This window comes from Lagenorhynchus albirostris, chromosome 15 (assembly GCF_949774975.1).
Source record: "Lagenorhynchus albirostris chromosome 15, mLagAlb1.1, whole genome shotgun sequence".
NCBI classification, from domain to species: domain Eukaryota; kingdom Metazoa; phylum Chordata; class Mammalia; order Artiodactyla; family Delphinidae; genus Lagenorhynchus; species Lagenorhynchus albirostris.
This window is the reverse complement of record NC_083109.1, coordinates 12,093,471-12,107,969: the sequence shown is the minus strand read 5'-3', so window position 1 is coordinate 12,107,969 and position 14,499 is coordinate 12,093,471. Positions and strand designations below refer to the sequence as shown.

The 14,499-nt window shown below is 49.9% G+C and overlaps 1 protein-coding gene across 1 annotated transcript in view; it reads right to left on the bottom strand.

Annotated features, from left to right (window-relative positions):
* Nucleotides 1–8,875, bottom strand: part of KCNB1 (potassium voltage-gated channel subfamily B member 1) — a 109,824-nt gene extending 100,949 nt beyond the window's left edge. Inside the window, exons 1-2 of the mRNA XM_060122625.1 lie at nt 8,814–8,875; nt 6,900–7,632 (exon numbers count right to left, since the gene is read on the bottom strand). Coding sequence (XP_059978608.1) covers nt 6,900–7,466 — 567 coding nt within the window. The 5' untranslated portion in view covers nt 7,467–7,632; nt 8,814–8,875. The remainder of the gene's footprint in view (nt 1–6,899; nt 7,633–8,813) is intronic.
* Nucleotides 8,876–14,499: the final 5,624 nt, after the last annotated feature.

The window sequence follows — 14,499 nt, the reverse complement described above, 5'->3', positions numbered from 1 at the left end:
TACTAGTAAGCAAGGAACCACTGTGGGCACCTGGGGCTGAATTCTGCTGAGGAACTCTGGGGCCAGTGTGGACCATGAACCTCTGAGTTATATCCCCATCCAGGGGGAGGGAGCTGAAGTATTATATACCTTCCCCATCAGTCATCAGTTGAGGGCTGCTCCCTCCAGGTAGGGCCTTAACTCCCTCTCTTTACTGGACTCCACAGGCCAGAGGAAGCTTCTAGGCAAAGAACTGCAGGTGCTGGCAGCTGGGAGTTGGGCTAGTGGCACTGAAAAGGTAAGAGCTAAAAGGATATGGGTGGGACACTGACCATATCTTCCCCATCAGGACTGGGTCCCTGTTCTGCTCCAATTGCCTATGTGACGTTGAGCAAAGTTATGTAACCTCACCTTATAATGAGCATGTATCTTTGTATAAGAATAATGCATTTTTGAAAAGGATCTTATTTATCTGGCAGGAGAGTCCGGAGGGTTAAATGAAATGACAATTAAAAACGAAACAAAAAAACCCCCCGCTAACAGTTACTGAGGGCTTTCTACGTGTCAAACCCTATTTGAAATGCTTTGCATGCATTAATTCATTTAATTCTGGTGGCGATTCAATGAGGCAGCCCCTGCTATTGCCCCCATTTTATGATTGAAGGAACTGGGGCACAAGGAGGTGCAGTAGTTTGTCACATGTCACATGGTGAGTAACAGGGGAGTCAAATTTTGAACTTAGTCCCATCCATGACAGGTTGAACTTGGGCAACCCTAAAATCAGGGCTCCCATCCAGGACACTATCAAGTATAGGAAGTACACATAGTGCTGGGTATGGAGTTGGTGCTTAATGTGTGCTTGTTCTCTTTCAGTTAATTAAGCTTTGGCCAAACTGCTCATTTGGCCAGCACTTGTCCTTCCTAAACATTTTCACAATCTCTAGCTTTTTGTTGCCTTTCAAAAACCCTTGGGAGACCAGCTGCCTAGGTATGATACTGGTCAAGCATCCTGGAGGAATGGAAATACCCCTGAACCTCAGTGAGGGTAACGGGGTTACCCTCAGTGAGGGTGGGGGGCAAGGGAGGGGCAGAAAGGCCTGAAAATGGCCCCTGATCTTTCCCCAACTTGTTGTGTGACCCAGGCAAGTCCTTGAAGTATCCTCCGTGTTTCCCCTTATCAAATCAGGATACTGGATTTATGAAGTGTGGCTTCCGTGCTTTCCATGCACGATCATACTTAATCCTCCAGGCAACCCTGGGAGGTAGCTTTTATTATCATCCTCATTTACAGATTAGGAAATGGAAGCTACGAGAAATGAAATGATTTGTCCAAAGTCCAGAGCTAGGAAATGTCAGGGCTGGGAATCAAACCCAGGTCTGTGTGACCCCACAGCCGGGATTCTGAAGCTCTGGCATATTGGGCTGGCCAAAAAGTTCGTTCGGGGTTTCCATCACAAAAACCTGAGTGAACTTTTGGCCAACCCAATACAAACATCCAGGATGACTGACCCGGGCCAGCAGGAGCCTCAGCCAGACGATTCATAGCACTGGAGGGGCCCCATGGATTCTGAGTTGGTTTCCCTCATTTTTCTTGATGATAAAACATGAATCCGTCCTGGCTCAAATCAAGGAAGTAGAAGCATCATCACAGTAAAGGCATGAAATCCCAGGGGGGCGGGCGGGGCTCCTACAATCAACAACACGGTAACAGGGGATGTTGCCAACCAGGGGAGTAGCTAGAAGCGAGGAATTCGGTGATAATACCAACCATCACTGTGGTCACATATAGAACATTTATTACCTGCCGGGCACTGGGTTAAGCTCTTTATGCAGATTATCTCCTAAGGGCCCTACGAGGCGGGCTCCATTTTTTAGAGGAGGAAACTAACACTCAGAGGAGGAAAGGAACTTACCCAAGGTCATATTCCTGGCAAGCAATGTAGAAATGAACCACATCTGTTGGACTCCAGAGCTGAATCTTTTTTTTTTTTTTGGGGGGGGGAAGGCTTTTTAAAAATATATTTATTTATTTATTTATTTATTTTGCCTGCACCGGGTATTAGTTGTGGCATGTGAACTCTTAGTTGAGGCATGCATGCAAGATCTAGTTCCCCGACCGGGGACTGAAACCAGGCCCCCTGCATTGGCAGCACAGAGTCTTATCCACTTGGACCATCAGGGCAGTCCCCAGAGCTGATTTAAAAATCTGACTTAAAATTCTGTGGTGGGCAAAGTACTGACCAAAGTCTCTAAATAAAGAATACTCTCACACTGGAATATAATAATAATAATTCATATGTATAAAGTACTTTCCATTTGCAAATTACATGCACCATCTGAAATCTCACTGAATCATCAAAATAGTCCCAAGAGGTGGGCACTTATACCATCACCATTTGGCAGATGAGCTCACTGAAGCTCAGAGAGCTTGAATGAGCTGTCCAAGATTCCAGATTGAAGAAGCACAGGTTTGGGAACCAGACCAACCTGGGTTCAAACCCTTGCTCTGCCATTTTCATTCCTTTAACAAATATTGACTGAGCACTTAGCTGCGTGAGCTCTGGCAAGTGACTGCCCCTCTCAGAACTTCCATTTCCTCTTTATAAAAGAATATTAATACCACTCATCAAATCCATTCCCTCCCTCATCTGAAAATGCCAGACACGCTTTTCCAGGCTTCCCTGCAGATAGAGCATGAGCATGTGACCTGATGCCGGCCAATGGGATTTAAAAAGAAGTCTGCCAGGGGGATGCTGGGAAAGGTTTGCCTTGCAGAAAAAAGAAAGTGGCACGTAAGAGGGCACGCTCTCCTTCACTGGTCAGATATCATGTGTCTGCACTTGAAGGCTGGAACTAGGTAGCCATTTTGTGAGATGAGGCATCCAGCCTGAGGACCAAGCCCCCTGCAGGAGTTGGAGGAGCAGAAGGACAGAAAGAATCTAGAGTCCTAATGGCATCATGGAACCATTAACACAAAACCAGCTACGTGGAACTTTCCGTTAAGTGAGAAGATGCATCTTCCTCCTTACAGAAGCCACTTCCAGGTTTCTAGCTGTGACTTGTAGCCCAAACTGGCAGATTACCTTGATTGAATTGCTGAAGGGATTTCAATGAGATAGTGCATATAAAGTATCACTAATCAGTGCCTGGCACAATAAACAGCAGCTACTCTGGAAATTATCTCAGGCTTTAACCCTGAGACTTTTCCGGGGACCACAGACACTCCTGGCCTGGCAAATGAGTTCCCTGTTTCTCCTACTGAGAAAAGCCTGTAGTTTTCCCAGAAAGCAGAAACTCAGTGGTGGCCCAGCACTGCAATCATGTCACTCTGATGAAGCTGACCCCAGCTTCCAAACAAGAATCAACCACACTGCCTGTTGCCTAATGGATTTTGATTTTCACTCCCCTGACGGGGAAGACGAGGGCCTGTACTTTGGTTTGTCTCTGTGTTACCAGAACATCCATCAATTATTAACAGTGGCAGCTTGGTCTTCCAATACTGCCATCAGAAGGAAAGGGCTTGCTGCACACTCAGCCCACCCAGCCATAGAGAAAGGACTCTGCTCCCTATTATTTATAACAATAAGCCCTATGTACTGTGGGTTAGGCACTGTGCTAAATTTTGACAAACGTGATTTCATGATGACCCTGCAAGGTGGGCCTTTTATCTATACTTTAGCACGCTAGCTGGTGGGAGGCTAGAGCTTGGAGAGGTGAAGAACTTGCCTAAGGCCAGAAACTGGGGAGGGGGTGAACATGGGCTTGGAACCCAGGTCTGTCCTTGCTCTTAAATATATGAGGTATGGTCATTTCTGTATCTCACAATCACCCAGCAATGATCCTCCACTTGACTTCTTATTCTGTGACCTCTGAGAAATTTCTACAGGCCTTGCTGTTCTGACAAGCAAAGCATCCAAGTTGGGGGGCTGGATGGGGGTGGGGATGGCAAAGGACAGATGATTGAAGGAGGCCAGAGGCACAGAGAACTGGGCTGCAGGTGGGCTGGGAGGAAGGAATGACAGATTCCCAGACCCTGAGACACAGTGACTGACTGACTGCCTGCTCCATTTGTTCATTCCACGTGTAGTTATCTGGAGATCCTCTGTGTCAGGCACCACGCTGGGTGCTGGAAACAGGGCAGTGGATACCACTCTTGACGTGCATACTCTTGTGGGGGAGAAACGGAGAAACACAAGGAAGCAAGTATAATTTCAGATGGTGCTTAAACCCTATGCAGGAAAGACACTGCAAGATGTGACAGAGTGTAAGCGGAGGGAGGCTGTTTTAAACAGGGGTCAGGAAAGGTCTCTCAGAGGAGGGGACACCTGAACAGGGACCAGCTCCTATGAGGAATGAGAAGGAGTGGCCAGCCATGGGACAATATAGGGAAGAGAATTCTAGGCGGCAGGAACAGCAAGTGCAAAGGTCCTGAGTTAGGATAAAGCCTGATCTGTTTAGGGAACAGCAAGGAGGCCAGTGGGGCTGAAACTGAGTGAACAGAGGAGAGAAGAGATGAGCTCAGAGAGGTCATGAAGCTGGATTCATGGTGAAGCGTTTGGACTTTATTCTGAGTGCGATGGGAAACCTCTCTGGAGCATTTCGAGCAAATGAATAACGTGATCCAATATACATTTAGAAAAGCTCGTTCTGGCTGCCGAATGGGGAATGGATTGCAGGGGGCAAAGGTGGAAGCGGGGAGACTGCGGAGGAGACTATGGTACTTAATCACTATGGAAAGAACAGTGCCTTCAAATTCACACTTGAGTTTGAATTTCTGGCTACTCCTGTTTGCCTGTCACACGACCTTAGGTGAGTTACTTAACCTCTCTGATCTTCCCTCTTTGTGAAAGGTGGGATAATACTAGAGAATTGGTATACGGCTAAGTGTGTTGTTATACTTCAGACACAGTAGATGTGTGAACAATGGCAGGGTTTCTATACTGAGGGCCCACGAGCCTGCCTGCCTCACCATTTCAGCCTTGGCTGCAGAATACCCCAGGCCGTCGTCCATCTGCTCGGACTAGCCGGCAGCCCCGGCCTAGGATCACAGAGAGGTCATGAACCTCGTCCCCGTGAGCGGATTAACCTGAGGGAGAGAGGAAGCTGTTGATTCCCAAACAGCGCCTTTTGTGAGCCTGAGCTACTTGCCTAGCTGTCAGGCACAAACCCAAACACAGCCTCTTGCCTGCTTCTTCTGGGGAAGTGACCCTCCCCTCCTCTGCCCCTCACTCTCTTGTCTTGGGGACAGGGCAGGAAGGAGGGAGAGTCGTATCTGGGTCTAAACCAGGTGTGGAGGGGAAGAACCCGTGTCAGGCCTGGAAATAGCAAAATAAGTCTGTTGATCCTAAGCCGGTTAAGGGTGAATGACTATGTCTTAAGAGAGAGGCTTTTTGGACATGAAACCTGGGGCAGGATTATGGCCAGAGGCAGCCCACAGAAGAGGAAACAGGCCTAGGAATCTCTGTCCTCTTTAGAGTCGACGCAGAAGAGAGAAAACCTTTGGGCCTCTCTCCACCCTCCAACCAGCCACTCAGTCCTACATTCACTCGCAAAGGCCTCTCCTTGGGCAGACAGATCTGGAGAAAGGACCCCCCAAAACCCGCTCCAGACCCAGCCCTGTAGGTGGGCCTTTAGTGGGGGGCAGTTGAGCCAGGGAGCACCCACAATGAGAGGCCAGGCTGGACAGGAGGCAGCCCTAGCTAATACATCATGGCTGGTACGTAGACTTCCTCTTCTCTTTTTCCTTTCGCCATGAATACATTTACCTGCGCCCCCTTCTTTGGCCCTGCACTCAGAGAATGAGTTATGTTCAACACGTCTTTCCCAACTTGGTTTTCCTGGATTTTGACATCAACACCTCTCTGTTCTGGGCTCCCCCTGGGTCCCGCATGGCCTCTTTTATAGCACTGCACACACTGTGTTGTCATTGACTCCCAAATCCCAGCACACTGGCCTCGTGAAGACAGGCCCCCACCTCTCTGAGGCAACCCCGAGTCCCAACCTGACACAGAGAAGTTGCTCATCAACAGATGACCTCCTGGCCTGACCTGGCCCCAACCCCAATCCTTTCTTAGTCCCTTACAGCCTCTGCTTTTTTTTACCTGAGAGCACGCAGGACTCCCTGGCCAACCCAGTGTGATTGAACCCATTCCTGCCTCTTTCTCCTGCTTTATTTTTCACATTGCCTCATTTTTTTTTCTCCTATTTCGAAATTTACATCCTCTTCCGACAGCCAAAGCGTCTTTAGAAGCTGCATCAAACCATTCTTGGAATCAACTCACCAAATTAAGAAAGACCAAACCAGGGGTGACCCCTCGCCCACAAGCAACCACAGCCAGCTGCATGCGTCATGCACGCACACACCCACCCCCCAGAGTCCCTTTGCCTCGTTTCTCTCACTTATGCTAAAACCGCCTGACAGTATCTCAATGTCCTCCACGTATGTCTGTAAGCTGCCTTCATTCCCTTCTTGGGGCAAAATGAGGTTATAAATATAGGGATAAGTATTAAAATTGCAGGGTGACCCCCCTCCAGCCCGGGTCTGGGCCTCCACAAGGGAGCATTATGTAGAATAGACCAAGCTCAACTCTACTCCATCCCAAAGCTTTATTGTCTCTCCGTGCCCTTTTTATTTGCAGTGTCCATTCTCTTCCTGTGGGTTTTCATAAGTCTCTGTAAATCCTTTTCTCCAACAAAGTTGGGGTATAAATTATTGAATGATAAAAGGATGAGGTGGCCAGTGCCACCTAGGAACAGTCTGAAGGGGTTGTTCATCCTCACCTCTGAGATCTCAGCCATAGCCCTTCCTCTTTTCTGGTCTTCACATTTGGGAACTAAGCCAGAGTCCCCCAGCCGTGGTCCTCGATCTGGGGACACAGGCAGAATGCCCCAGCCCAGCAGCCCCTAGATTTCACACTCACCTTGGCGGCCACAGAGGAATTGGGCTTCTCCAGTAAGTCCCAGAGCTTTTTCCTCTTCTCGGCACAGCACGTGTTATCGAACTCCTCGCCCTCCCGCTCCCGTAGGGTTTCTGCCTCGCGCTTGAGCTCCTCATTCATCTGCTCCTTCTTCTGGTGGTAGCGGGCCTGGCAGCAGGACTCCAGGTAGATTTCGTCGATGCCCCAGTAGTCGAGCTCTTGACTGAAGCTGAGCGCGCACATCTCCTCCATCATGTGCAGCCGTCCGGTGCGGTAGAAGTTGAGGATGGAGGTGAAGGCGCCCGGGTGGCGGTCGAAGAAGTACTCATTGTCGTCGAGGCTGTAGTCATCGCACACCTCCAGCAGCGAGTCGTGCGTGTTGCAGTCACGCAGCTTGCCCAGCCGCGTGCGGGGCAGGCGGTCCAGGGTGCGCCAGAGCACCTCGTGCGCCAGCCCACCAACGTTGAGGCGGACGCGCCTCGAGCACGCCTTGCTGCGCACGATCTCCATGGGCTCGGGTGGCAGCGAGCTGGTGGAGCGTGAGCCATGCTTCGTCATGCCCGCCGGCATCGCTGGTCCGGCCGCCCCCGCCCCCCCTGCCCCCCTAGGCCGCTGTCACTGGAGGGCAAGGCCAGCCGCCGCGGGGGAGGGGGGCAGGGAGCGCTGTGGGCTGCTGGGGGTGCAGGGGGCCGCGCGGGCGCGCTTCACGGCCGTCTTCTCACCTCCATCCCGACGGCTGCGAGGCAGAAAGCAGACGCAGGTCAGCAAACAGGGAGCTGTGCGCGGCCCCTCCCCACCTCTCCACCCGGGCCCCAGCCGGCCTTGACCTTCCCGGCGCTTAAGCCGCTCAGGCCCGCAGAAAGGCTGGGCGCTGTCCTTCGCGCCGGTGCTGAAGCCCGCCCCACCCCGTGGCTGGAGGGAGGGGCCGCCCTTCGGGGCGGGGAGAGGGTCCCCAAGAGGCGCCCCGGGGGCCCAGGAGGCCCTACCCCGGGCTTCTGCTGCCGGGACCCGACCCGGCCGCCTGGGGCGCTGTCCGCCCCTTCGAGTGCTGAAACTCGCTTCTCCCTAGGTCTCCCCGTCCAGTCCCCGACCTGGCCCCGCAATGGGGAGAAGAGGGGAGCTGCATGAGAAAACTTTTTTTTTTTTAACTGCTCATCTTTTCCTTCCCCCGCTCCGAGATAATTAGGATTTGAGGGCTTGGGGGTGGCAGCGGGATTGCTTTTTCTAAACCTTTAAAGATCGGGAGGAATTCCGGAGGGTTTCAGGTGCCCACCTGTCGGTCACAACAGACGGGGTGGTCATGAAGCCCCGCTGTCCTGAAGCAACCCCTCTCCCCAAGCCACGGGAGCATCTCTTGAGGTCTCTCCAGCAACGAGGTGAACCCTGAAGACGCAAAGCCAAGCTCTGCGCGGGGTCCCGCCCCCCCCCTGAGCCCCCTGCCCCACGGCAGGAAGGGGGAGCAGCGTCCTGGGGATGCACCTGGTTCGTCCTCCCCTCGCTCCTTCCCCGCCCCCCCCTCCTCTTCCTCCTCCTCCGCCGCCTCCTCCTCGCTCCTCTCCTGCGGTGGCTTTTTATAACTCCGGGTTCTGCGCCTTTCCCGGGGCTTGGAAGGGAAGGGGTGGGGGAGGTGGGAGGCGGGGAAGTGAGCTGAATTTTCTGGCCTTTTCAAAACGAGCCCTCCTCCCTCCGCGCACTGGGGATTTCAGGGGTTCCTCTGAGCCCCCAGGCATGTGAAGCTCACGCCCTAACCCCTCACCCCAGAATGCGGATCGCGCACCTCCCCGGGGCCAGGCCCTTCACCCACCCCACCCCCCAGCCTGAAACCGCGGAGCCTGCGTGGACCAACAGGCCGAACCGCGGCAGGCGAGCCCCCCTCCTGTGTCCCCCTGCGCCCCCGCCGCGCGCCCCAACACTCACCCCCAGGGTGGCCGCCTCCCGGGGCCAGGGACCGCGCATCGCCGCGGTCGCCCGGGCGCCCCCGCCCGCGGGCAGCGGCGGACCCGGGGCCGGGCTGGGCCCGGCCTACGCCGGACGGGCAGGCGACGCGCCGGAGCAGCAGGCGCTGCGGGGCCGGAGCGCGCTCTCCGAGGCTGGGGGCGCGGACGGGCGCTGGGGGCGCGGGTGGCAAGACCGGGATCGGGCGGCGGCGCCTCCTCCTCCTTCTCCTGCTCCCGCGGCAGCGGTGGCGGCTGCTTGGGCGAGATCAACAAGTCGGGGCTGAGCTTCGGCTCCGCGCTCGCTGCGATTCTGTCCCGCACTTCTGAGCGCCCAGAGTCGGGCACCGAGGCGGGACGGCGCCACCTGCGGGTCGGAAGCGTGCGCGCCGCTTAACTCCTGCCTGCCCGGGCCAGCCAGTTGGTGAGGCTCGGGGCGGGCTGGGGTCTTGGGCGGTTTGGCCCTTCCCACCTGGGCTACCTCCACTGCCTGCCTCTCAACCCCGGCTTCCTTCATCCGGTCAACAACGTGGCTTGAGCGCCTACTGTGTGCAAGGCACAAAGATAAGCATCCGAGATACAGCTGTGAACCAAACGCAAACGTCCAGCCCTTGTGGAGCTGGTTGGAAACAGACCAAAACCAAGAAAGTCAAAGAATATGTCAGACGGTGATAAGCGCAGTGGGGATAATGAAGCAGAGGAGAGGGATAGAGGCAGGGGTAGGGGGAGAAGATTGCAATTTTAAATAGCCCTTGCTTTCATGAGCTTCCATTCTAGATTCTAAAATCTAATTCTAGAATGGAATTCTAGATTCTAGTAGGGGAAGGTGAGCAATGGATACATCAACAAATAAATATCCAGTGTGGCAGTTGGTGATAACTGCTAAGAAGAAAAATAAAGCAAGGTGACAGGAAGAGAGAGTGAAGGGTGAGCTAGCTTATAAAGCCTGGTGATTCAATCATTCATTCATGTCACTTTGGACAGCTGGTTATTGAGAGCTTCCTGTGTACCAGACCCTGTGCCAGGGTCAACGAAGAATACGTCCTCCCCTGGAGCTCCCTGTCCAGTGGGGGAGACAGAATCGATCAAATAAACTCCAGAAATGAATAAAAAACGGAAGGATTTACCTAGAGAAGTGAGCAAGGCCTCCCTAAGGATGCTATATTTGGGCCCCATGTTTACTCATTTATGCTTTCACATACATATTTACTGCATGGTAGGTAAATAGGTGCTGTGGACACAGCAGTGAGCCCCTGTTCTGGAGGAGAAAAACTGAGCAAGCCACAGTGCCCTAAGGTAAGATCCTTCCCCATCTGGCCCTTTCCTTCATTTCTAAAATTAAGGAATTCATTTCCATGGAGTTGCACATAATATTATTATATATTTTAATCTGTTCATTTCTCGTCACCTCCATCATCATGATCCGTGTCCAAGATGCCATCATCTTGTAGGTAGAGGCCAGGGATGCTGCTAAACATCCTCCACTGCACAGGTTGGAGCCGCACAATAAAGGATTCTCCAGCCCTGAATGCCAACGGCGCCAAGGTTGAGAAACCTTGGATTCATTTAATAGAAGGCAAAGGTATTTCCCAGTCTGGAAATGCTATTCTCTCAACCAGTAATTAGTGAGCACCTACTATGTGCCAGGTACTACTCTGAACACTGGAAATACAGTGAGAATAAAACAGGCCGTCTCTACACTCATGGACTTATATTCTGGTGGGGGATACAGTTAATAAACAAGTAAAAAAATAAACCAGATCATTTGAATTGTGTTAAATGCCATGAAGAAAAGTAAGTGAGAGGAAGTGATACAGCATGACTGGGAGAGGTATCAGCAACTTTAGATAGGGTGGTCAGGCAGGAAAGGCTTCCTGGAGGAGGTGATATATCTAAGGCAAGAATCTGAGGGCAGGGAGAAGACAACCATGTGAAGTCCTGAGGATGCAGGTACAGGCAGGGGAAACAAAACAAGCAAAAGCCCTAAGATAGAAATGAGCTTGGGAAAGGAAGTTAGAGAAGTGGATGGAACCAGGCCAGGCAGAGCCCTTTGGGGATTTTATTCTCAAGGTTAAGGAATGTTTTTGAGTTTTTTTTCTTAATTGTGATGGGAAGCCATGATAGAGTTTTAAGCAGAGGAGTTCTGTGTGCTGGTATATGTTTCAAAGTGATTCTTCCAGCTGCTGTGTGCATTATGGGATTTGGGGGACAAAAGGGATCGGGCGGCGGCAAAGGAAGCAGCAGGAAGACCCATCATGAGACTTCTGCAATTGTCCAGGCCACAGATAATGGGGTTTTGACTGGGATGATAGTGGTGGGAATAGCTGGGCAATTTCATAGCTACAGGGCTCTGACAGGGGAGAGTCCTCCCCAAGTCCGAGGCCAGTGCTAGATATTCCATGTCATTCAGATTTGTCACTCCAGGTGGCCCAATTCCTGCAAAGTTCTGGCTCTGGCTCCAGATTCAGATAAAGAACATCTGTGTACAATTGGACGTTAGAAGTGCAGATAGTGCAAACAGTTCTGTAACTTTTAAGCAAAAGCCCTGTTGCTACTACTTGTTCATACATTTACTCAGTGCAAAGGATTCAGTGCAAACTTAAGAAGGAAGTGTTGCCAGTGGCTCAAAGAGTGAGTTCTGGAGTAAGAATGATTGGTGCCATTGTTTGCAAAATGACCTTGGGCAAGTGGTTAAACCTCTCTGAGGCTCAATTTTTTTCTTCGGTGTAAAAGGAGGATGGAAATTATTATAAGGAATTTATAGAAAGCATTTACTCATTGCTAGCTCTCATTATCTGATAGATCGTAGGTTACCCAAGGGCAGGAGGTGGTCTGTCTTGCTCCTCTCAAGTAACAGAATACTTTACTAACAGGAGCTTAAAGAATGAGGATATTTAATTATCACACATAAAAATTTAGGAGGAGGGTGGTAGGAGAGTTGATTAAGCAGCTCAACTATGTTATTAAGGACCCAGGCTTCTTCCATTTTTTTTTTCTCTGTCTTCTTCAATATATTGGCTTTTTGTCCCAAGCTTGTTGCCTCATATTCACAAAATAGTTGCCACCACTCCAGGCATAAGTCTCCATAAAACCATATTCAAAGGCAGAAAGAAGGAGATGGCCAAGGTGGCCAAAAATAATTCCTCTTTTATGCTTTTACCCGCCCCCGCCCCCCCCCAAAATCTCTGCCAAGTTCCATATCATGGGTCACATGGCCACTCCTATACCAATCACTGTCAAAGAAAACAGGATTCACCCCTTAGGGCTAGGCTAATTACTGCCCTTACAAAATTGAAGTTTATTTAACAAGGAAGAAGTGAAGATTAAAGTTGGGTAGGCAACCAACAGTGTCTGCCACACTGTTCCCATAGTGCCCAGCACAATGCCAGGTACAGAGTAAATGCTCAATAAATATTTATTGGATGAATAAATAAATCCTCTTATATGAAGGTATATAAGAAACTTATGAATAAGACACACCTCTGACCCCAGGAGTATCCAGTCCTATTGGTGAGGGTGGGGGCAAGGTATATAAGAAATAAAACTGGCAAAGAGTTCTCTTATGGGCCCCCTCTCTGACTCCAAGCCTTTCATGAGGAGACCCTCTGAGATGCTTCACAGTCTCAAGGCAGCTAAACTGATATTTGTATACATCTTTTTAAAAGAAATCGTTAGTATGTAAGCAGTGTTCAAGTCCTCTGGGCAATCCCCTGTGCTAAATAGCAGAGGTCATGTGCTGGTTATCTGCAGACTTTTGTTGTGTGGCCATCACAGATTTTTTTTTTTTAGTTAATATTTAAATATCAGAGGGATTTCCATGAAAATCTGGGTTTCTGTTTTCTCTTGAAAAATTAGAGGAACTGATTAACACTGGCCACATTCCTGTGTAACATGGCAATTACAGCTGGCTCAAGAGGAGTGGCTGGCCTTGAACCACAGCCACCCCCTTTAGGCAGGATGTGCTCTCTATTATGCTACAGTCTCCACCTCTGCCTAATATTCCTCACTCAAGACACTTTTCTTATTTATGTTACTTTCCTGGCCTTGGTATAAATTTAAGTTCATGCTTGTTGCACACAAAGGCCAAGGAAGTCCAAAGAAGTTGTCTTGCCGCTCTCTATTTCCCCAGGCTCTGCATAGTGCCCAATTTAGAAATTTTATGTTCTAAATGAAAAGACTATAAATTATTTGAAAGCACCTGGTCTTCATTTCTTAGAATTTTCCACCATCATAAGCAGAGAGAGTATCTAGAAACAAAGCCAATAGAAGGGATTGTAGAGCCTAGAGATTGAGATACTGAGTCCTGTCAATGTCATTAGAGCTCCTGGATCCAGCCATGCCTGAAGGCAGTGTCTCTGGGTTTCACACTTATGGGAACTAGTAAATACCCCTTCTTACCTAAGCCAGATTGTGTTGTGATTTTGTCATTTAAGTCCCAAAGAGCCCAACTGATTCAATTCTCTCTCCACTAACCAGAAGTTTACCATCTCCTTATAATGTACTTATAGGAAACAGTGCAAAAAGAGTAATAAAACTTAGAATGTTCTACGGAGAAGGAGCCCTGCATTGAGTTCAAGTATAACCATCTCATTCTACAGATGGGAAAACTAAAAATCTCATCAGGAGGTGCAGTAAGTATCCTGATGGTCAACCAGTAAGTAGGCAGCCAAGTACCAGCACTAGGTCACAAACCATCTTCTGCTCAGGCCCTCTCGGCAGACTTCCCACTGAGAGGTGTTGAGAGTTTTCTCCGAGGCTGAATGAGGTCAAGTCAGCCCAATTCATCCATGTAAATACAAGTGAATCCCCGTCTAAGCTGGGCTGGCAAGAGACATGTCCACTTGAAGTCAGATTTTTTTTCTTGGACTCCATAATACCAGGCATCACTTATTTATAATCCCACTGAGTATCCTACCCAGGTGTCTCAGCACTTCTGGGCACTGAGCAAAACTAATTAATCTCCTCTCCCCTCCACCCACCGACCCTTGGGAAGGAATAATTGTTTTCGGTTATGAGGGTACCCAAAGGCTCAAGGGATATAATTGACATCTCTGAGTGGCTGTCACTCAGGACAACTGCTCTATGCGGTGGCCTTGCCCAGATACAGTTCCAGTAGCCCCAGGGATTTTTCTAGCAGCTTGGAGTCCAGTCTTTTTGCCCGTTTCTCTTTTGCCCCAATAATAATAATCATAATCATAATCATGAGTAAAATGGGGTTAATGATAGAATCTACCTCCCAGGGTTGCTGGTGGGACTAATGAGATAAGGCATGTGAAGTGCTTAGCACCATACCTAACACTAGCAAGTAAACATTAATGTAACTTTAGTAACTATACTGACAACCACAGTAACAACAGCTAAAGTGGATTAAGCAGTTACTATATGCCAGGCACTGTACCTATTAGCTGTTGGATGGTCTTTGAGTGACCAGATGTCTGATTCTAGTACTTTTTCAATCTAGCCTGATTACCTTTATCAAGACCTGGGTTTCCTGGTCCAGGTTCCCGGAAAGTGGGTGAGCTTGATTTTCTGACCAACCCAAATATTTTTCCATTTTTATTTTCATCTTTTGCTCACTACCTACCCATCAACCCAACCACCCATTCATCCATCCATATACTCAGCCACCAAACTATCCAACTATACACCCGCCCACTTATCTACCCACT